Source organism: Anolis sagrei, chromosome 12, assembly GCF_037176765.1.
Source record: "Anolis sagrei isolate rAnoSag1 chromosome 12, rAnoSag1.mat, whole genome shotgun sequence".
Classification (NCBI taxonomy): Eukaryota; Metazoa; Chordata; class Lepidosauria; order Squamata; family Dactyloidae; genus Anolis; species Anolis sagrei.
In genome coordinates, this window is record NC_090032.1 from 9705274 (window position 1) to 9728950 (window position 23677).

At 43.4% G+C, this 23677-nt stretch overlaps 1 protein-coding gene across 1 annotated transcript in view; it reads right to left on the reverse strand.

The window, feature by feature from the left end:
• Nucleotides 1-23677, reverse strand: part of PELI3 (pellino E3 ubiquitin protein ligase family member 3) — a 44635-nt gene that overhangs the window by 16453 nt on the left and 4505 nt on the right. Inside the window, exon 2 of the mRNA XM_060758204.2 lies at nucleotides 2611-2763. Coding sequence (XP_060614187.2) covers nucleotides 2611-2762 — 152 coding nt within the window. The 5' untranslated portion in view covers nucleotide 2763. The remainder of the gene's footprint in view (nucleotides 1-2610; nucleotides 2764-23677) is intronic.

Consider the following 23677-nt stretch of genomic DNA (forward strand, 5'->3'; position numbering starts at 1 on the left):
GACTGCATGGAGCACCGTTACCTTCCCTACTCACATTTGCATGTTTTCGAACTGCTAGGTTGGCAGAAGCTAGGGCTGACAGCAGAAGCGCACGCTGCTCCCCAGAATTGAACCTGCGACTAGTCTCATATAATGTAGCTTAACAGCATCGGGCTGCATTATATGAACCTACACTGCCCATATGATGCAGTTTCAAACCATATGCCGATCCTAAGGTGACCCTATCATAGATGGGCAGGAAAGGTGTATGAAAGGAAGTGATAGTGGGGAAAAGTCAGTAGTGTTTTTCTTTGCTGCAGAGATACAAGCAATATATTCATTTCAAAGCAAGCCGGCTTGTGAGTGGTTATTTAATATTGCTATTTAGATCCTACAGTCTGACAAATCTGCAATTACACTGATCTACAAATTTTCAGTTTTTCTCAGTTACAGATACGAAATGTGCAGTTTCTTCATAAATTTAACATGCTGAATACAAATATAATAATTAAATGTGTTAATTGGCTCTGGTTTTTATGCAACAGCTATTTCAATTTTCTCCACAATAGGTAATTCGTTAATATTATGATAATGCGCCTAACCTTACTGCATGTATATAAACTGTGAATATTTACTACATTTTAGTCAAATTATATTGCCAATAGTTTATACGTGAGAAATATTTATTTAATTAGTCTATTGTTTATGTTTGTGCAGCAAGAAACTCTATTAGTAGGCCTAATGCAGTTGAAAATTTTGAAAGTTTAAATGTCGCTTTAATCGTAACTTTAGTTTATATCCTGTTTGCTTCTCTTGACTTTTCTTTTGTATTCAAGGAAAAGATTGTCTCTTACAGTGCTCCAGAAGGAGTCTGACAGCATTGACGGAGTCCATTGGCCTTGAGATCTTTTTTCCATAGTGCTTTATTTACACACGTGCGAGGCATCACTACAGTAAAAAGAACAACGTAAAACGATGTTTAACGAGACTGTCTCAGTCTTCAACTGACTGACCCTCACCGTTCAAAAGTCTGGCCTTATAGAGGGCTTTCTGGCTTTTGCACACGGCACTAATACTGCGTCATCAAACTTTCTAGAGTATTCTAGAATCTTCCATAGTGCATTTTTTCAACCATACGTGATCACGTGATTGCTTATATCATAAAAACTAGAGCCAATATACATTTTTAAATGTCATTTTCGTTTTCAGCACCCCAAAATCATAAAAGAACAGCTATTTTCAGGCCTGCAACTTTCTAGAATCTTCCATAGTGTAAGTCGCAACATGCATTTTTTCAACCATACGTGATTACGTGATTGCTTATATCAGGGGTCCCCAAACTACGGCCCGCGGGCCACTTCCGGCCCGCCAAGGGCCCTGATCCGTCCCGCGGAGGAGGAGCGCCCCCCCCCACGCAGTGCCCCTCCGTTGGCTGGCTCACGCTATCCGTCAGGCCCAATGGACAGCGTGAGCCAGCCAACGGAGGCTGCTCAGCGTGGTCTACTCGCGCGTAAAGCACCTCGCGAGGTGCTTTACTCGCAAGTAGGTCGTGCGGGCCTGCTCCTCCCTTGGCAGGCTCACGCTGTCCATGGGGGCCGATGAACAGCCTGAGCCAGCCAAGGGAGGCTGCCCCGCGTGGTCTACTCTACTCGCGCGTAAAGCACCTCGCGAGGTGCTTTACTCGCAAGTAGGCCGCGCGGGCCTGCTCCTCTCTTGGCAGGCTCACGCTGTCCGTGGGGCCTGATGGACAGCCTGAGCCAGCCAAGGGAGGCTGCCCTGGCGCTCCATGCAGTCATGCTGGCCACATGACCTTGGAGGTGTCTACGGACAACGCTGGCTCTTCGACTTAGAAATGCAGATGAGCACCTCACTCCAGAGTCAGACACGACTGGACTTCATGTCAGAGGAAAACCTTTAACCAGGAAAATTGTGGCAGATCCAGGGTGGGAGAAAGAACTCTTGTCTGTTGGAGGTAGGTATGCATGTTTCAATTGGCCACCTTGATTGCCATTTCATAGCCTGACCGTTTTTAGGGAGAATCCTTTGTTGAGAGGTGATTAGCTGGCCCTGGTTGTTTCTTGTCTGGAGTTCCTCTGTGTTTGAGTGTTATTCTTTATTGACAGTTATAATTTTAGGGTTTTTTAAATACTGGTAGCCAGATTTTGTTCAGACTAGAAATAGGAAGATTTCCCATTCTCTGCTCCTGGAATTACTGCCTCAAGAGGGCTAGAAAGAAACCCCTCGAAGGGCCCTTCCACACAGCAAAATAAGATATGTCCAATGTGCATAGGGATTTTTTATTGATTTTTTTTAAAAAAAAACTATAGTCCGGCCCTCCATCGGTCTGAGGGACAGTAAACTGGCCCCCGGTTTAAAAAGTTTGAGGACCCCTGGCTTATATCATAAAAACTAGAGCCAATATACATTTTTAAATGTCATTTTCGTTTTCAGCACCCCAAAATCATAAAATAACAACTATTTTCACGCCCGAAACTTTTTCTCCGTTGAACAGTGTTACTTTCCCATGTAACGTTCCATGGATTTTCTAATGTTCCAGACATTACAGATCACTTCTTGGAACTCAGTGACCTGCAAAACAGGTGGGGGGGGGGGGTGTGTGACTCTGCTTACCCCAACACGATCAGCTCCCCATACTTCACTGGCTCCTTGGTCAAGAGGAGACTGTCCCCCACAGAAGGGTAAAGGCGTCCATTCTTGGGACAACCTCGCCGGAGGTCGATGGACTGGGACGTCACCGCTTCCGGGCTGCCTTCTAGCACCATCCTGCAAAGACAAGGCAGAGGAACATTTAGCAATCCCTCCTGGAAGTGCAGAATCATAGAATCATAGAATCAAAGAGTTGGAAGAGACCTCATGGGCCATCCAGTCCAACCCCATTCTGCCAAGAAGCAGGAATATTGCATTCAAATCACCCCTGACAGATGGCCATCCAGCCTCTGCTTAAAAGCTTCCAAAGAAGGAGCCTCCACCACACTCCGGGGCAGAGAGTTCCACTGCTGAACGGCTCTCACAGTCAGGAAGTTCTTCCTCATGTTCAGATGGAATCTCCTCTCTTGTAGTTTGAAGCCATTGTTCCGCGTCCTAGTCTCCAAGGAAGCGAAAACAAGCTTGCTCCCTCCTCCCTGTGGCTTCCTCTCACATATTTATACATGGCTATCATGTCTCCTCTCAGCCTTCTCTTCTTCAGGCTAAACATGCCCAGTTCCCTAAGCCGCTCCTCATAGGGCTTGTTCTCCAGACCCTTGATCATTTTAGTCGCCCTCCTCTGGACACATTCCAGCTTGTCAATATCTCTCTTGAATTGTGGTGCCCAGAATTGGACACAATATTCCAGATGTGGTCTAACCAAAGCAGAATAGAGGGGTAGCATTACTTCCTTAGATCTAGACACTATGCTCCTATTGATGCAGGCCAAAATCCCATTGGCTTTTTTTGCCGCCACATCACATTGTTGGCTCATGTTTAACTTGTTGTCCATGAGGACTCCAAGATCTTTTTCACACGTACTGCTCTCGAGCCAGGAATTGTCCCCCATTCTGTATCTTTGCATTTCGTTTTTTCTGCCAAATGGAGTATCTTACATTTGTCACTGTTGAACTTCATTTTGTTAGTTTTGGCCCTTCATCTCTCTAATCTGTCAAGATCGTTTTGAATCCTGCTCCTGTCCTCTGGACTATTGGCTATCCCTCCCAATTTGGTGTCGTCTGCAAACTTGATGATCATACTTTCTAGCCCTTCATCTAAGTCATTAATAAAGAAAGAAAAAGGGCACCTTTTTCCACATGTGGTGGACTTGCCAAAAAGCAAGGGCCTACTGGAAGAAAATACATCAGACAATACAGAAAATGCTAGATGTAAAAATACATTTAATACCGGAATTATTCTTGCTGGGCATGACGAAACCAAAAATGGAAAAAAATACGGACAAACTATTATTTATTTATTTTTTTTGCTAACAACAGCGGCTAGAATTTGTTATGCCAAATTATGGAAATTAGAGAAAATACCAGATATAGAAGATTGGCTACAAAAAGGACTCGATATCAGAAACATGGACAGACTTACATATCTACTATCTAGATCAGTGGTTCTCAACGTTCCTAATGCTGCGACCCCCTTAATGCATATGTGGTGACCCCCCCCCCCCCCAAACAAAAACATTATTTTTTGTTGGGACTTCATAACTGTACTTTTGCTGAAGTTATATCTGATATGCAGGATGTATTTTCATTCACTGGACCAAATTTGGCACAAATACCCAATACACCCAAATTTGAATACTGGTGGGATTGGAGGTGGGGGATTGATTTTGTCATTTGGGAGTTGTAGTTGCTGGGATTTATGGTTCATTTAAACTAAAAGAGCACTCCACCAATGATACAATTGAACCAGACTTGGGACACATAACTCTCATGACCAACAGAAAATACTAGAAGGGTTTGGTAGGCATTGACCTTGAGTTTGGAAGCTGTAGTTCACCTACATCCAGAGAGCACTGTAAACTCAAACAATGATGTATCTGTACCAAACTTTTCACAAATATTCTATTGTCCAAATGAGAGCACTGGTGGAGTTTGGGGAAAATAGACCTTGACATGTTGGAGTTGCTGGAATTTCTAGTTCACCTGCAATCAAAGAGCATTCTGAAGCCCACCAATGATACAATTTGGCCAAAATTCCTACACAGAACCCCCATGACCAACATAATATACTGTGTTTTCTGATGGTCTTTGGTGACCCCTCTGACACCCCCTCGTGACCCCCCCAGGGGTCCCGACCCCCAGGTTGAGAAACACTGATCTAGATACAAAAACACTCCGATAAACGAAACAAACTGGACGAAAGTAACAGATTATTTAAAAGGGAAGAATTATAAGACAATAATCTAAAATAACTGAAATAAAACCTCATATGATAGAAGGAGAGAAAGTTTCAAATAAAGAAGAGCAGAAGAAAGAGAAAAAGAAGGACACCTCCATCACGATACTCAGGAAGTCTAGAAGATCTTCACATTTTATTTTATTATATTTTACTTTTGAGCATATATATAAATGCTCTGTGCATAATTAGTATCTTAAAAACAAAAGAACCAATGAATGAAACCACACCAAATTTGGCAACAAACCGTCTCACAACACAAGGAGTGGCCATCACTCAAAAAATTATGATTTTGTCATTTGGGAGTTGTAGTTGCTGGGATTTATAGTTCACCTACAATCAAAGAGCATTCTGAACTCCATCAACGGTGGAATTGAACCAAACGTGGCACACAAAACTCCCATGACCAACAGAAAATACTGGAAGGGTTTGGTGGGCATTGACCTTGAGTTTGGGAGTTGTAGTTCACCTATATCCAGAGAGCAATGTGGACTCAAACAATGATGGATCTGGACCAAACCTGGCACAAGCACTCAATATGCCCAAATATGAACACGGATGGAGTTTGGGGGAAATAGACCTTGACATTTGGGAGTTGTAGTCACTGGGATTCACAGTTCACCTACAATCAAAGAACATTCTGAACCACATGAATGACAGAATTGGGGCAAACTTCCCACACAGAATCCCCATGACCATCAGAAAATACTTAAGGCCATCCAATCCAATTCACTTCATCAGGGCAAGAAAATGTAATCAAAGCCCTCCTGAGAAAGAGCCATTCAACCATAGATACAGATAGATAGATAGATAGATAGATAGATAGATAGATAGATAGGGAGTTGTAGTTGCTGGGATTTATAGTTCACCTACCATCAAATAGCATGATAGAATTGAACCAACCGGGGCATACAGGACTCCCATGACCAACAGAAAGCACTAGAAAGGGTTTGTGAGCATTGACCTTGAGTTTGGGAGTTGTAGTTCACCTACATCCAGAGACTACTATGGACTCAAACTATGATGGATCTGGACCAAACTCGGCACGAATATTCCATATGCCCAAATATTAACACAGATGGAGTTCGGGGGAAATCAACCTTGACATTTGGGAGTTGTAGTTACTGGGAATTATAGTTCACCTACAATCAAAGAGTGTTCTGAACCCCATCAACGACAGAATTGGGGCAAACTTCCCACATAGAACCCCCATAACCATCAGAAAATACTTAAAGCCATCCAGTCCAACTCCCTTCATCAGGGCAAGGAAATGTAACCAGAGCCCTCCTGACAAAGAGCCATCCAGTCATAGATATAGATAGATATGATCCACACACACACACACACAGATATAGTATCATAGATTTGAAAGGGACCCCTGAAGAAAGACAATTATATGTTGCATGTTCCAGAGTGGGCAAACCAGACACTCTCCACATCAACACTGACAAAGAAACAGCAAGAAATTACATACATTAGAAACCAAGACTTTCTCATTACTTTATTTTCCAGATCACCAGACCGGGCCACAGCAACACGTGGCAGGGGACAACTAGTGTGTGTGTGTGTGTATATATATATATATATATATATATATATATATATAGACACACACACACACACACATAGACATTCTGCTTCCCCCCCAAATTATTATTATTATTATTATTATTATTAATATTATTATTATTATTATTATCTTTTTTCTCTCTTACTTCATTGTTTCCTTCTTTCCTATCTTCTTGCAAATATTCCCCACTTTCCCTGTAACTCTATAAAATACTCAATAAAAATTATAATTAAAAAAAAAAGAAGTAATGCCTCCACCTTCGTTATTTGGGTTTGGATGGGAATATTTTAATAAATCAAACGCGGAAATAATCCTTTGAATGTGCTCTTTAACTACCACTATTCACTTTTCCGCATAATCACCAGACAATTGGATACATTTCTGCCAGCGATGAACAAGTTTTCTGAAGCCGTCGCGGAAGAAGTCGAGGGTTGAATGAAACCCTCCTGTTCTCCTTCTCTTCTTGCTCCTTGTCCACCTTCTTTTCTTCCTCTTCTTTTTCCTCCTTTGTTACTTGGGTTTTGGATGGGAATATTTTAATAAATCAAACGCAGAAATAATCCTTAGAATGTGCTCTTTAACTCCAACTATTCACTTTTCCACATAATCACCAGACAATTGGATACATTTCTGCCAACAATGAACAAGTTTTCTGAAGCCGTCGCGGAAGAAGTCGACACTCTGTTTCCTCAATTGAATGGAGGATGTGCTGGTACGGCCGTACCAGAAGCTCCAGCTTTATTTGCTTTGTATTAAATGTTTGCTTGCAGTCCAAGGCTTGGGATTCTGCAGAAGCGTGGCATCCTGTTAAAGCTTGCAGTTATAGGGCAGGCCACCTGTCCATCATCATTAAGTTTGGTTCCGCCCTCTGTTCAGGCTCTGAGAGGGATAGGAACCATTTTGGTCAGTCTCAGCAAGGATAGCTAATGTACAGGACGTGTACAGGCTTCTCCTGTGCAAAAGCTTCAACCCTTAAGACTTTCTGGGGGAAAACAGTCTTAAGAGCATCCAAAGATTCCCAGGGAAACAGCCCTAAAGCTCTGAGGAATTTCGGAGGGAAAAACAGCTTTGAATATGAAAGAACTCCAGCTGAAGAGACTACAGGCCTTGCTGGTAGGTCCACTTGGTGCTTTGAGACGCAGTTCAACCCGGTAGTGGAGCCCACATCAGTTAGATTTAGGTTCACAGTCAGCCTGGGAAAAGTTAGAAAGGGATTTTCTTTTAAAGTAAAGTAACAGTTAGAAGCCACCAGTTGCACAAAAGCCTGGAAGCATTTGTTTAACCTTTTGAAGACAAGAGAAGTTTCTCAGTTCTTGTGGGTTTTTTCGGGCTATGTGGCCATGTTCTAGAGGCATTTCTCCTGACGTTTCGCCTGCATCTATGGCAGGCATCCTCAGAGGGTGAGGTCTGGAGCTGGGAAAAAGGGGGTTTATATATCTGTGGAAAGACCAGGGTGAGACAAAAGGCTACTGTAAGATGGGCTAGGTGTGAATCTTTTCAATTGACCACCTTGATTAGCATACAATGGGCTGACTGTGCCTGGAGCAAACTCTTAATGGAAGGTGATTAGATGTCCCTGCCTGTTTTTCTCTCTGTTGTTTTAATTTTAGAATTTTTTAAAACTGGTAGCCAAATTTTGTTCATTTTCATGGTTTCTTCCTTTCTGTTGAAATTGTCCACATGTTTGTGGATTTCAATGGCTTCTCTGTGTAGCCTGACATGGTGGTTGTGAGAGTGGTCCAGCATTTTTGTGTTCTCAAATAGAATGCTGTGTCCAGGTTGGTTCATCAGGTGCTCTGCTATGGCTGATTTCTCTGGTTGGAGTAGTCTGCAGTGCCTTTCATGTTCCTTGATGCGTGTCTGGGCGCTGCGTTTGGTGGTCCCTATGTAGACTTGTCCACAGCTGCATGGTACACGGTAGACTCCTGCAGAGGTGAGAGGATCCCTCTTGTCCTTTGCTGAACGTAGCATTTGTTGAATTTTCTTGGTGGGTTTGTAGATTGTTTGTATGTTGTGTTTCCTCATCAGCTTCCCTATGCGGTCAGTGGTTCCCTTGATGTATGGCAGGGACACTTTTCCTCTGGGTGGATCTTCATCTTTATTCTTGTGGCTTGTTCTTGGTCTTGCAGCTCTTCTGATGCCTGAGGTGGAGTATCCATTGGCCTGTAGAGCCCAGTTGAGGTGGTTCAGTTCATCTTGGAGGAGGTGGGGTTCACAGATTCTTTTTGCACGGTCTGCCAAGGCTTTGATGGTGCTTCTTTTTTGACTTGGGTGATGGTTGGAGTTTTTATGTAGATATCTATCTGTGTGTGTGGGTTTTCTGTAGACGGTGTGACCCAATTGTTGATCTGGTTTGCGGATGACTAGGACATCTAGAAAAGGCAGTCTTCCTTCCTTTTCTATTTCCATAGTGAACTGGATGTTAGGGTGGATGCTGTTAAGATGTTCCAGGAACCTGTTGAGTTCTTCTTCTCCATGGCTCCAAATGGTGAAAGTGTCATCCACATATCTGAACCATATAGTGGGCTTTTTGGTTTCTGTTTCTGTTTAATTGTTTCTCAATAAAAGACTGTTATATTTCACAAGCCCTCTAAAGACTGTTTGTAGTGGAAAATCCCTAAGAGCTTTCTCTTCGGGACTCCTGGCTTCCCGCTGGGCTCAAGCTGCACGTCCTGTTTTAAAGGCACATCATTTCAAGCCCAGCGCGCAACAGAACAGAGGATGCTGTACGGTGGTGAGATCCAGTCTCTGAAGTTCTGCTGTGTTCCCATCATGCACAGATCTTCCAATAGCCAAGCAAAGCAATAATGTGACCCACATATTCTTGTGAAATGCCTATTATGTTTGCAATTTCTCTCTGAGTGATACGACGATCGTCCTGTCAACCTTTTGCTTGTGAAACTCGGTGGTTGCTGTCACAGGACGTCCAACTCTTTGTTTGTCACACAAGTCAGATGTTCCCACCTCAACATCTTTAAACTTACTCGCCCAACGACACACAGTACTCACATCAACACAATCACTCTAAATAACTTGCATTCTCTGATGAATCTCCTTTGGGGTGACACCTTCTGCTGTCAAGAATTCAATCACTGCACATTACTCAAGTTGCATTGACCGACCCTCTGCACAGGGTTCCATATTTCACACTTTAACAACACAACTGTTCAATGCTAAGGCTTCCCACCAAAATGGAACTGTAGAGGAGAGTCTACTGAACAAGCCAGTACCTGCCGCAAACCAGTACTGCCATTTGTTGAGGAGTTACGAAGGTGGAGGCATTACTTTTCATTCAACCCTTGTACTCTGGGTTTCAGGGCATAGGAAAGCAGAAAGGAAAAACGGAGAAAATGCCTTCTTGGGAATCTTCTTGGTCTTCCTGTGCAATTCTGTGATTGGTTTTGAGGACCTAGAGACTCCAATTGAGAACACATTAACCAAAATCATTATATTTGCATAGAGAGCCTCTCATTTTTCTTATTTACCAACTAATATATATATATATATATATATATATATATATATATGCCCCTCGTGCACCTTATTCTTATTTTCTTTCTTTCCTTCTTTTTCTTTCTTCTTTCCTTTCCTCTATCCCTTCTTTTTTCCCATCCTTTCTCTTCCCTTCCTTTTCTTTCTCCTTTTCTTCCACCCCTTCTTTATTCGTTTTCTTTCTCTTCCTTTCTTTTTCTTTCTTCCTTTTCTTTGTCCCCTCTTTCTTCTTTTTCTTGCCTTCATTTTTGTTTCTTTCTTCCCTCCATCTTTTCTTTCCCCTTTCTTTGTATTCCCTTCTTTTTCTTCCCTTCATTTTTCTTTCTTTCTCTCCCCATCCTTTATTTCCCCCTTTCATTGTGTTCCCTTCCTTATCTTTCTTCCCTCCTTTTCTGCATCCCTTTTTTCTTCCCCTTTCCTTCCTTTCTTCTTTTTTCTCCTCTCTTTCTTCATCCCTTCTCTCTTCCCCTCCTTTCTCTTCTTTTTCTCTCTTCCATTCCTTTCTCTTCCCTTCTTTTTCTTTCTTTCCTCTCTCCTTTCCTCCACCCCTTTCTTCCCGTCCGTTCTCTTCCCTTCTTTTTCTTTCTTTCATCTCTTTCTTTATCACTTCTTTCTTCCCTTCCTTTTTCTTCATCCCTTCTCTTCTTTCTTCCCTCCTCTTCTGCGTCCCTTCTTTCTTCCTTTACTCTTCCCTCCTTTTTCTTTCTTTCTTCCCTCCATCCCTTGTTTCCTTTTCCTTTCTCTTTCCTTCTTTTTCTTTCTTACCTCCTTTTCTTTGTCCCTTCTTTCCTCCCTTCCTTTCTCTACTCTTCTTTCTTCCCTACTTTTCTGCATCCCTTCTTTTTTCCTTTACTCTTCCCTTCTTTTCCTTCCTTCCCTCCTTTTCTTCGTCCATTCTTTTTCTTTCTTCCCTCCCTTTCTTCATCCCTTCTATCTTCCTTTACTCTTCCCTTCTTTTCCTTCCTTCCCTCCTTTTCTTCATCCATTCTTTTTCTTTCTTCCCTCCCTTTCTTCATCCCTTCTATCTTCCTTTTCTCTTCCCTTCTTTTCCTTCCTTCCCTCCTTTTCTTCATCCATTCTTTTTCTTTCTTCCCTCCCTTTCTCCATCCCTTCTATTTTCCTTTACTCTTCCCTTCTTTTCCTTCCTTCCTTCCTTTTCTTCGTCCCTTCTTTTTCTTTCTTCTCTCCCTTTCCGCATCCCTTCTATCTTCCTTTTCTCTTCCCTTCTTTTCCTTCCTTCCTTCCTTCCTTTTCTTCGTCCCTTCTTTTTCTTTCTTCCCTCCCTTTCTTCATCCCTTCTATCTTCCTTTTCTCTTCCCTTCTTTTCCTTCCTTCCTTCCTTCCTTTTCTTCGTCCCTTCTTTTTCTTTCTTCCCTCCCTTTCTTCATCCCTTCTATCTTCCTTTTCTCTTCCCTTCTTTTCCTTCCTTCCTTCCTTCCTTCCTTTTCTTCATCCCTTCTTTTTCTTTCTTCCCTCCCTTTCTTCATCCCTTCTATCTTCCTTTTCTCTTCCCTTCTTTTCCTTCCTTCCTTCCTTCCTTCCTTCCTTCCTTCCTTCCTTCCTTCCTTCCTTTTCTTCGTCCCTTCTTTTTCTTTCTTCCCTCCCTTTCTTCATCCCTTTCTTTCCTTCTTTCTTCTCTTCACCCCTTCCGTCTTCCTTTCCTTGTCCCTTCTTTCTTTCCTTTCCTTCATCATATATTTTCCCAATGCAGTTCGACACCACTTTAAGAGCTATAGCTTAATACTATGGGATCCTGGGAGTTGTAGTTTGGGGAGACACAAGCACTACTTGGCAGAGAAAGCAAAAGCAAAACAACTCTGCATTCGTTCTATAGTGTAGATGCATGCTATATGTCTATTGCAGGCACGGGCAAACTTTGTCCCTCCAGGTGTTTTGGACTTCAACTCCCACAATTCCTAACAGCCGGTAGGCTGTTAGGAATTGTGGGAGTTGAAGTCCAAAACACCTGGAGGGACAAAGTTTGCCCATGCCTGGTCTATACCATATGTAGCATCAATTCTATAGTGGCAGCAGAGCATTTATTACGGCTACAGTCCAGAAAGGGGAGCGGATCAATGCACTTTGCACATGCTCAGGAGCCCACTGCAACCAAAGATGCTCTCTCATCCTTCCCTCGCCCCATTCTGGCATCTTCCCGGGCATCCAGCGGTTGCCGCGGCGACATCCCCTGACTTTGATCCGGATCCCCTGCCGTAAACACCTCTCCCGTCTCCCGGTTTCTAAGGCAATGGTCCTGACCCTTGGTAGCCCCCGGAGTTGCCATGGCGACAGCCCTAAACTACCTCCGCACTGTTGCTACGGCAGCAGTTCAGACGTCGCCATGCCTCCCTGTTGCCATGGCGACGCTCTCCTCCATCCTAAGTCCCGGTCCTTCTGTTGCATTTGGTGCCTTTTGCTCTAGATCTTGGATAGAGAGAAAGAGATGACAGAATGAGCTTGGCATGATTTTAAGTTGGATCTAGACCAAATCGGTGTCTCAGATATGTTCCAGATCCATCATGCCATAGAGGAGCCTTTGTGGGACAAGCCAAACTACAAACATATATATATATATATATATATATATATATATATATACCACTTTTAATATCTTTTTCAAGGGACTCAAACTTCCCAAACACAGATAATACAAGCAGAAAGCATTTGCAACAGCGACCAAAGCATCCCACCAAATAATAATACTAATTTATAATATTATAATGTAATGCAATATAATACTACTAATAATATGATATTATAATTATATATTTATATTACATGTAGAATCATAGAATCAAAGAGTTGGAAGAGACCTCATGGGCCATCCAGTCCAACCCCATTCTGCCAAGAAGCAGGAATATTGCATTCAAATCACCCCTGACAGATGGCCATCCAGCCTCTGCTTAAAAGCTTCCAAAGAAGGAGCCTCCACCACACTCCGGGGCAGAGAGTTCCACTACTGAACACAGCTCTCATAGTCAGGAAGTTCTTCCTCATGTTCAGATGGAATCTCCTCTCTTGTAGTTTGAAGCCATTGCTCCATTGCGTCTCCAAGGAAGCAGAAAACAAGCTTGCTCCCTCCTCCCTGTGGTTTCCTCTCACATATTTATACATGGCTATCATATCTCCTCTCAGCCTTCTCTTCTTCAGGCTAAACATGCCCAGCTCCTCAAGCCACTCCTCATAGGGCTTGTTCTCCAGACCCTTGATCATTTTAGTCGCCCTCCTCTGGACACATTCCAGCTTGTCAATATCTCTCTTGAATTGTGGTGCCCAGAATTGGACACAGTATTCCAGATGTGGTCTAACCAAAACAGAATAGAGGGGTAGCATGACTTCCCTAGATCTAGACACTATGCTCCTCTTGATGCAGGCCAAAATCCCATTGGCTTTTTTTGCCGCCACATCACATTGTTGGCTCAGGGTTAACTTCCTGTCCACGAGATCTTTTTCACACGTACTGCTCTCGAGCCAGGCATTGTCCCCCATTCTGTATCTTTGCATTTCGTTTTTCCTGCCAAAGTGGAGTATCTTGCATTTGTCACTGTTGAACTTCATTTTGTTAGTTTTGGCCATTCATCTCTCTAATCTGTCAAGATCGTTTTGAATCCTGCTCCTGTCTTCTGGAGTATTGGCTATCCCTCCCAATTTGGTGTCGTCTGCAAACTTGATGATCCTGCCTTCTAGTCATTAATAAAGATCCTGATCAGGACCAGACCCAGGATGGAACCCTGCTTGTGGCACTCCACTCGTCACTTCTTTCCAGGATGAAGAGGAAGCATTGGTGAGAAGCACCCTCTGGGTTCGTCCATTTAACCAATTACAGATCCACCTCACCGTAGTTTTGCCTCTCCCACATTGGACTAGTTTCCTTGCCAGAAGGTCATGGGGGACCTTGTCGAAGGCCTTCCTGAAATCCAGGTACGCTACATCCACGGCATTCCCCGCATCTACCCAGCTTGTAACTCTATCGAAAAAAGAGATTAGATTAGTCTGGCATGACTTGTTTTTGATAAATCCATGTTGACTATTAGTGATGACCGCATTCGTTTCTAAGTGTTTGCAGACCGCTTCCTTGACAATCTTTTCCAGAATCTTGCCCGGTATCGACGTGAGGCTGACCGGACATTGGTCATTGTTTGGGTCATCCTTTTTTAGATGTCCTTGTTTGTTTCCTCTCTGTTGTTGTGCTGTTGTAATTTTAGAGTATTTTTAATACTGGACAATTTCAACAGAAAAGAAGAAACCATGAAAATGAACAAAATCTGGCTACCAGTATTAAAAAACTCTAAAATTACAACAGCACAACAACAGAGAGGAAACAAACAAGGACATCTAATCACCTCTCAACAAATGTTTGCTCTAGGCAATGTCAGGCCATTATATGTTAATCAATGTGGTCAGCTGAAACATTCACACCTAGCTCCAGCAGACAAGAGTCCTTTGTCCCACCCTGGTCATTCCACAGATATATAAACCCATTTTCCTACTTCCAACAGACCTCACTACCTCTGAGGATGCTTGCCATAGATGCAGGCGAAACGTCAGGAGAGAATGCCTCTAGACCATGGCCATACAGCCCGAAAAACCTACAACAACCCAGTGATTCTGGCCATGAAAGCCTTCGACAATATAATATATTGCATGTATATATACCTTGTAAGCCGCTCTGAGTCCCCTTCGGGGTGAGAAGGGCGGCATAGAAATGTCGTAAACAAACAAATAAATAAATGATTTAAAGATGGAACTGCAAAGACTCTGGCACAAGCCAGTAAAGGTGGTCCTGGTGGTGATTGGCACACCGGGTGCAGTGCCTAAAGACCTTGGCCTGCACTTAAAAACAATTGGCACTGACAAAATTACCACTTGTCAGATGCAAAATGCCACCCTACTCAGATCTGCACGCATTATTTACCAATACACCACACAGTCCTAGACACTTGGGAAGGGTCCGACATGTGATCCAATACAACAGGCAGCATAGTGATCTTGTTTGCTGCGTACTAATCTTGTTGTGTGTCTAATCATCATGATCATGATCATGATCATCATCATCATCATCATCATCATCTTACATGACGTGAGGATTTAAAGATCGAACTGCAAAGACTCTGGCACAAGTTAGTAAAGGTGGTCCCAGTGGTAATCAGCACATTGGGTGCAGTGCCTCAAGACCTTGGCCTGCACTTAAAAACAATCAGCACTGACAAAATTACCACTTGTCAGCTGCAATGCATCACACAGTTCTAGACACTTGGGAAGTGACCGACGTGTGGTCCAATACAACAGCCAGTAGAGTGATCTTGTTTGCTGTGTATTAATCTTGTTGTGTGTCTAATAATAATAATAATAATAATAATAATAATAATAATAATCTTACATGATATGAGGATTTAAGAGATCTGGCACAAGCCATTAAAGGTGGTCCCAGTGGTGATCGGCACACTGGGTGCAGTGCCTAAAGACCTTGGCCTGCACTTAAAAACAATCGGCACTGACAAAATTACCACCTGTCAGTTGCAATGCATCATACAGTTCTAGGCACTTGGGAAGCATCCGACGTGTGATCAAATACAAAAGCCAGGATAGTGATCTTGCTTGCTGTGTCCACATCTTATTGTGTATCAAATAATAATAATAATAATAATAATAATAATAATAATAATCTTACATGATTGAGGATTTAAAGATTGAACTTCAAAGACTCTGGTACAAGCCAGTCAAGGTGGTCCCAGTGGTGATTGGCACACTGAGTGCAGTGCCTAAAGACCTTGGCCTGCACTTAAAAACAATAGGCACTGACAAAATTATCACCCATCAGCTGCAAAAGGCCACCTGACTCGGATCTGCACACATTATTTGCCGATACATCACACACTTGGGAGGTGTCGGACGTGTGATCCAATACAACAGGCAGCATAGTGATCTTGTTTGCTGCGTATTAATCTTGTTGTGTGTCTAATAATAATAATAATAAGAAGAATAAGAATAATAATAATAATAGGGATAACAGGCATATAGGAATAACAAGTTTTGCTCCATAGAATCAATTAACACATTCACTAATCAATGCCAGGACCATCCTCAATACAGTAATTCATCCATCAATGTTTAACATTTGCACAACTGACCAGCCACTGCCAGAAAGAACAGAGAGTTTTATCTATGCAGACGATTGTGCCATCACCACCCAAGCAGGGAGCTTTGAAATGCAGCACACCCAAATACCTAGGAGTCATTCTGGACTGTGGTCTGACTTACAAGAAGCACTGTTTTAATATCAAGCAAAAAGTGGGGGCTAGAAATAATATCATACGAAAGCTGACTGGCGCATCCTGGGGATCACAACCAGACACAGTGAAGACATCTACCCTTGTGCTTTGCAACTCTAATCCTACTAGCCAAACCATGGACTGAATGCATCCTGAGGGCAGTCAACCAAATCTTCATCTACATTCTCTTCTGGAACTTGTTCAGCATGGTCTACGTCTACTAGTCAAACCATGGACTGAACCCATCCTGAGGGCCATGAACCAAACCTTCATCTACATTCTCTTCTAGACCTTCCTCAGCATGGTCTACGTCTAATAGGCAAACCATGGGCAGAACCCATCCTGAGGGCCGTCAACCAAATCTTCATCTACATTCCCTTCTGCACCTTCCTCAGCATGGTCCACATCTACTAGCCAAACCATGGGCTGAACCCTTCCTGAGGGCCGTCAGCAAGACCTTCATCACAATTTTCTTCTGCACCTTCCTCAGCATGCTCCACGTCTACTAGCCAAACTATGGGGTGAACCCATCCTGAGGGCCATCAACAAACCTTCACCTACATTCTCTTCTGCACCTTCCTCAACATGCTTCATGTCTACTAGCCAAACCATGGGCTGAACCCATCCTGAGGGCCGTCAACCAAATTTTCACCTGCATTCTCTTCTGGACCTTCCTTAGTATGGTCCATGTCTACTAGCCAAACCATGGACTAAACGCATCCTGAGGGCCATCAACCAAATCTTCACCTGCATTCTCTTCTGGACCTTCCTCAACATGCTCCACGTCTACTAGCCAAACCATGGCCTGAACCCATCCTGAGGGCCATCAACCAAACCTTCATCTACATTGTCTTCTGGACCTTCCTCAGCATGGCCCACATCTAGTAGCCAAACCATGGACTGAACCCATCCTGAGGGCTGTCAATCAAACCTTCTCTTCCGGACCTTCCTCAGCATGGTCCATGTCTACTAGGCAAACCATGGGCTGAACCTATCATGAGGGCCGTCAACTAAGCCTGCTCATTAAACGCAATGGGAAATCTCTTAGTGTGTGAATAATAGTGCTCCCTCTATCCACCATAGCATCCTAGAAACCTCCAAAGGACATCCAGTCCAACCTTATTAAATGCAACGGGAAATCTCTTGGTATGTGAGTAGTAGGTCTCTCTTAACCTCTCATAGCATTCTAGAGTTGGAAGAGAACCCCCAAAGGACATCCAGTACAACCTTACTAAACCCAATGGGAAATCTCTTGGTATGTGAGTAGTAGGTCTCTCTTGACCTATCATAGCATTCTAGAGTCGGAAGAGAATCCCCAAAGGACATCCAGTCCAACCTTACTAAACCCAATGGGGAACCTAGTACTAGCTCTCCCTCTATCCATCGTAGGATCCTAGAGTTGGAAAAGGCCCCAAAGGCCATCCAGCCCACCCTCTTTAAACTCAATGTAAATAGTACCTTGGAGGAGATCCTCAAAGGGCATTCGGTCAAACAGTCTCACTAAACATGGTCCACGTCTACTAGCCAAACCATGGGCTAAACCCATCCTGAGGGCCGTCAACCAAACCTTCACCTGCATTCTCTACTGGACCTTCCTCAGCATGCTCCACGTCTACTAGCTAAACCATGGTCTGAATCCATCCTGAGGGCCGTCAACCAAACCTTCATCTACATTTTCTTCTGGACCTTCCTCAACATGCTCCATGTCTACTAGCCAAACTCAATGTAAATAGTACCTTGGAGGAGATCCTCAAACGGCATTCGGTCAAACAGTCTCACTAAACATGGTCCACGTCTACTAGCCAAACCATGGGCTAAACCCATCCTGAGGGCCGTCAACCAAACCTTCACCTGCATTCTCTTCTGGACCTTCCTCAGCATGCTCCACGTCTACTAGCCAAACCATGGTCTGAATCCATCCTGAGGGCCGTCAACCAAACCTTCATCTACATTTTCTTCTGGACCTTCCTCAACATGCTCCATGTCTACTAGCCAAACTCAATGTAAATAGTACCTTGGAGGAGATCCTCAAACGGCATTCGGTCAAACAGTCTCACTAAACACAACGTAAATAGTACATCCTCCAGAGCTCCATCCATTGTAGGATCCTAGAGACAGAAGAGACCCTTAAAGGGCATCTAGTCCAACCTGCTTAGTAAACACAATGGGAATTCTCTTGGTATGTGAGTAGTAGCTCTATCCATCGTAGGATTCTAGAGTTGGATAAGGACCTAAAGGCCATCCAGCCCACCCTCATTAAACTCAATGTAAATAGTACCTTGGAGGAGATCCTCAAAGGCCACTAAACACAACGTAAACAGAACATAAATAGTACATCCTCCAGAGCTCTATCCATCGTAGGATCACAGAATCATTGAGTCCAGCCCCATTGTGACAAGACGTAGGAAAAACCCATTCAAAGCACTCCCAACAGATGGTCATCCAGCCTCTGTTTAAAAGCGTCCAAAGGAAGGAGCCTCCACCACACGTAGGATCCTAGAGAGAGAAGAGATCCTCAAAGGGCATCTAGTCCAACCTGCTTACTAAGCACAATGGGATATCTCTTGGTATGTGATTTGTACATCCTTCGGAGCCATTGTCATCTCTCACTATCCATCATAGCATCCTAGCTTGGGAAGTACTAGACTAAAATGATCAAGGGTCTGGAGAACAAGCCCTATGAGGAGCAGCTTAAAGAGCTGGGCATGTTTAGCCTGAAGAAGAGAAGGCTGAGAAGAGACATGATAGCCATGTATAAATACATGAGAGGAAGTCACAGGGAGGAGGGAGCAAGCTTGTTTTCTGCTGCCCTGGAGACTAGGACGCAATGGAACAATGGCTTCAAACTACAAGGAATGAGATTCCATCTGAACATTAGGAAGAACTTCCAGATTGTGAGAGCCGTTCAGCAGTGGAACTCTCTGCCCTGGAGTGTGGTGGAGGCTCCTTCTTTGAAGGCTTTGAAACAGAAGCTGAATGGCCATCTCTCAAGGGTGATTTGAATGCAGCTGTCCGTCTTCTTGACAGGGGGTGACCTCACAACCTCTGAGGATGCTTGCCATAGATGCAGGCGAAACGTCAGGAGAGAATGCTTCTAGAACATGGCCCTAGTTGGTTCTGGGAATCATAGACTCAGCAAAACAAACAAATAATAAACAAACAAATGTATTTTGTTTACATCAGGGTTAATCCTGAGTCTATACTAGTGGTTTCCTAATGCCGCGACCCCTTAATACAGTTCCTTATGTTGTGGTGACCCCCAACCATAACATTACTTTCGTTGCTACTTCACAACTGTCATGCTGCTACTGTTGTGAACTGCAACATAAATATCTGATATGCAGGACCAAATTTGGCACAAATACTCAATATGGCCAAATTTGAATACTGATGGGGTTGGTGGGGGGATTGATTTGGTCATTTGGGAGTTGTAGTTGCTGGGATTTATAGTTCACCTACAATCAAAGAGCATTCTGAACTCCACCAACAATGGAATTGAACCAAACTTGACACACAGAACTCCCCTGACCGACAGAAAATACTGGAAGTGTTTGGTGGGCATTGAAATTGAGTTTGGAAGTTGTAGTTCACCTACATCCAGAGACCACTATGGACTCAAACAATGATGGATCTGGACCAAACTTGGCACAGATACTCAATATGGCGAAATGTGAATGCTGGTGGAGTTTGGGGAAAATAGACCTTGACATTTGGGAGTTGTAGTTGCTGGGATGTATGGTTCACCTACAATCAGAGAGCATTCTGAACTCCACCAACAATGGGATTGTACCAAACTTGGCACACAGAACTCCCATGACCAACAGAAAACCCTGGAAGGGTTTGGTGGGCATTGAAATTGAGTTTGGAAGTTGTAGTTCACCTACATCCAGAGAGCACTGAGGACTCTAACAATGATGGATCTGGACCAAACTTGGCACAGATACTCAATATGCCCAAGTGTGAACGCTGGTGGAGTTTGGGGGAAATACCTTGACATTTGGGATTTATAGTTCACCTACAATCAAAGAGCATTCGGAACCCACCAATGATAGAATTGGGGCAGACTCTACATACAGAACCCTCACGACTAATAGAAAATACTGTGTTTTCTGATGGTCTAGGAGTTGTTTGGGAGTTGTAGTTCACCTAAATCCAGAGAGCACTGAGGACTCTAACAATGATGGATCTGGACCAAACTTGGCACAGATACTCAATATGCCCAAATGTGAACACTGGTGGAGTTTGGGGAAAATAGACCTTGACATTTGGGAGTTGTAGTTGCTGGGATTTATAGTTCACCTACAATCAAAGAGCATTCTGAACCCCACCAAGGATAGAATTGGGCCAGACTTTACACACAGAACCCTCACGACCAACAGAAAATACTATGTTTTCTGATGGTTTAGGTGACCCCTCTGACAACCCCTCGTGACCCCTTCATGAGTCCCGACCCCATATAAGATTTATTGTATGGGCAACTTGACAGTCTAGTCAAGCAAAATGTATATAATAGTCCTGTCACGGTCAAAGCTGTGATGTAAATACTCTGATAAAGAACCATATATTTTGAAGTTTGGGGAAGGAGATGCAGAAACCTTAGGCCAAGGAATCCATATTTCTTAAGGCCAAGGAATATAAATATATGGGGAAGGGTCTACAACAGTCCTAAGAGGATGAGTAGTAGTAGTAGTAGTAGTAATAATAATAATAATAATAATAATAATGTATTGTTGAAGGCTTTCATGGCTGGAATCACTGGGTCGTTGTAGGTTTTTCGGGCTATATGGCCATGTTCTAGAAGCATTCTCTCCTGACGTTTCGCCTGCATCTATGGCAAGCATCCTCAGAGGTAGTGAGGTCTGTTGGAAACTAGGCAAGTGGGATTTACATATCTGTGGAATGATGTCCAGGGTGGGAGAAAGAACTCTTGTCTGATGTATTGTCGAAGGCTTTCATGGCCGGAATCACTGGGTTGTTGCAGGTTTTTTTGGGCTATATGGCCATGGTCTAGAGGCATTCTCTCCTGACATTTCGCCTGCTTCTATGGCAAGCAACCTCACTACCTCTGAGGATGCTTGCCATAGATGCAGGCGAAACGTCAGGAGAGAATGCCTCTAGAACATGGCCATATAGCCGAAAAAACCTACAACAACCCAACTCTTGTCTGCTTGACACAAGCATTCTTTCCTGACGTTTCGCCCACATCTATGGAAGGCATAGAATCAATCAGGGCCAGCTAAAACCTCCCAACAAAGGATTCCCCCAGGCGGGAAGTAACTGGGCTTTGCAGCTGCAAGGTTTCAAGTGCTCTGCTATGGCTGACTTCTCAGGTTGAGTGCTTTTCATGTTCCTTGGGCGCTGCCAACAAAGGATTCCCTCAGGCAGGCAGCAGCCGGGCTTTGAAGCTGCAATGCCATTCAATGCTGATCAAGGTGGTCCATTGCAACATTCACACTTGCCTCCAACAGACAAGAGTTCTTTCTCCCACCCTGGATGTTATTCCACAGATATATAAACCCCACTTGCTTAGTTTCCAACAGACCTCACAGCCTCTGAGGATGTTTGCCATAGATGAAGGTGAAACGTCAGAAGAGAATGCTTCTAGAACATGGCCATACAGCCCGAAAAAACCTACAACAACCCAGTGATTCCAGCCATGAAAGCCTTCGACAACACATTTCCTTTGTTCGGAGGTGTTAGCTGGCCCTGATTGATTCTATGCCTTCCATAGATGTGGGCGAAACATCAGGAGAGAATGCTTGTGTCAAGCAGACAAGAGTTCTTTCTCCCACCTTGGATATTATTCCACAGATATATAAACCCCACTTGCCTAGTTTCTAACAGACTTCACAATCTCTGAGGATGTTTGCCATAGATGTGGGCAAAACGTCAGGAGAGAATGCTTCTGGAACATGGCCAGACAGCGCACAAAAGTCACAGCAACCCATTATTATTATTATTATTATTATTATTATTATTATTAATGATATTATTGTAATTTTTATATTGTTAGCTGTATTTTTATGTGTTATGGAGATTATAGATAAAGGGACGGAATCTATGGCACTGGATGGCACCGCACGGCACCCCAATGTATATAATGCATTGCTAAGGAGATAATAGATAAGCGGATGGAATCTATGGCACTGGATGGCACCGCAGGGCACCCCAATGTATATAAGGTATTGCTTAGGAGATTATACATAAGAGGACGGAATCTATGGCACTGGATGGCACCGCAGGGCACCCCAATGTATATAAGGCATCGCTTAGGGGATTATAGATAAGATGACAGAATCTATGGCACTGGATGGCACCGCAGGGCACCCCAATGTATATAAGGCATCGCTTAGGAGATTATAGATAAGGGGACAGAATCTACGGCACTGGATGGCATCACAAAGCACCCCAATGTATATAAGGCATCGCTTAGGAGATTATAGATAAGGGGACGGAATCTATGGCACTGGATGGTATCACAGGGCACCCCAATGTATATAAGGCATTGCTAAGGAGATTATAGATAAGGGGACGGAATCTATAGCACTGGAGGGTACCCCAATATATATGAAGTGATAGATATAAGGACAGAATGGATGACACCGCAGCGCACCCCAATTATATACATTCTTTAGGAGATTATAGATAAGGGGACATAATCTATGGCACTGGATGCTATCCCAACATATGTGAAGTGATAGATGTGGGGACAGAATGGATGGCACCGCAGGGCACCCCAATGTATATAAGATATTGCTTAGGAGATTATAGATAAGGGGACATAATCTATGGCACTGGATGGTATCGCAGGGCACCCCAATGTATAGAAGGCATTGCTAAGGCAATCTCCTTACATTTGACTATAGATTTGGGGGTGGAAGCTATGCCACTGGAGGGTACCCCATCGTATATGAGGAACTGTATGGGAAGTTATAGATGTGTGGACATAAAGGCTGGCACCAGTATCCCAACATACGTGAGGTTGTAAATGTGGGGATAGAATGGATAGCACTGGATGGTACCCCAATAAATGTGAGATTACAGATGTATAGACAGACTGGATAGCACTGGACAGTACCCCAATAAATGTGAGATTACCGATATAGGGACGGAATGGATGGCACCAGATGGTACCCTAATATATGTGACACTACAAATGTGGGGACATAAGTAATGGCAATGGATGGTACCCCAACATAAGTGAGATTATAGATAAGGGGACAGAGGAATGGCACCGGAGGGCACCCCATTGTATGCAAGGCATAGTTTAGGAGATTATAGATATGGGGATGGAATCTATGCCACTGGAGGGTACCCCAACATATATGAGACATTGCTTGGGAGATTATAGATGTGGGGTCTGAACGGATAATAATAATAATAATAATAATAATAATAATAAACAGGATGATGATGATGATGATGATGATGATGAAGATAGATGGCACTAGAGGGTATCCCAATG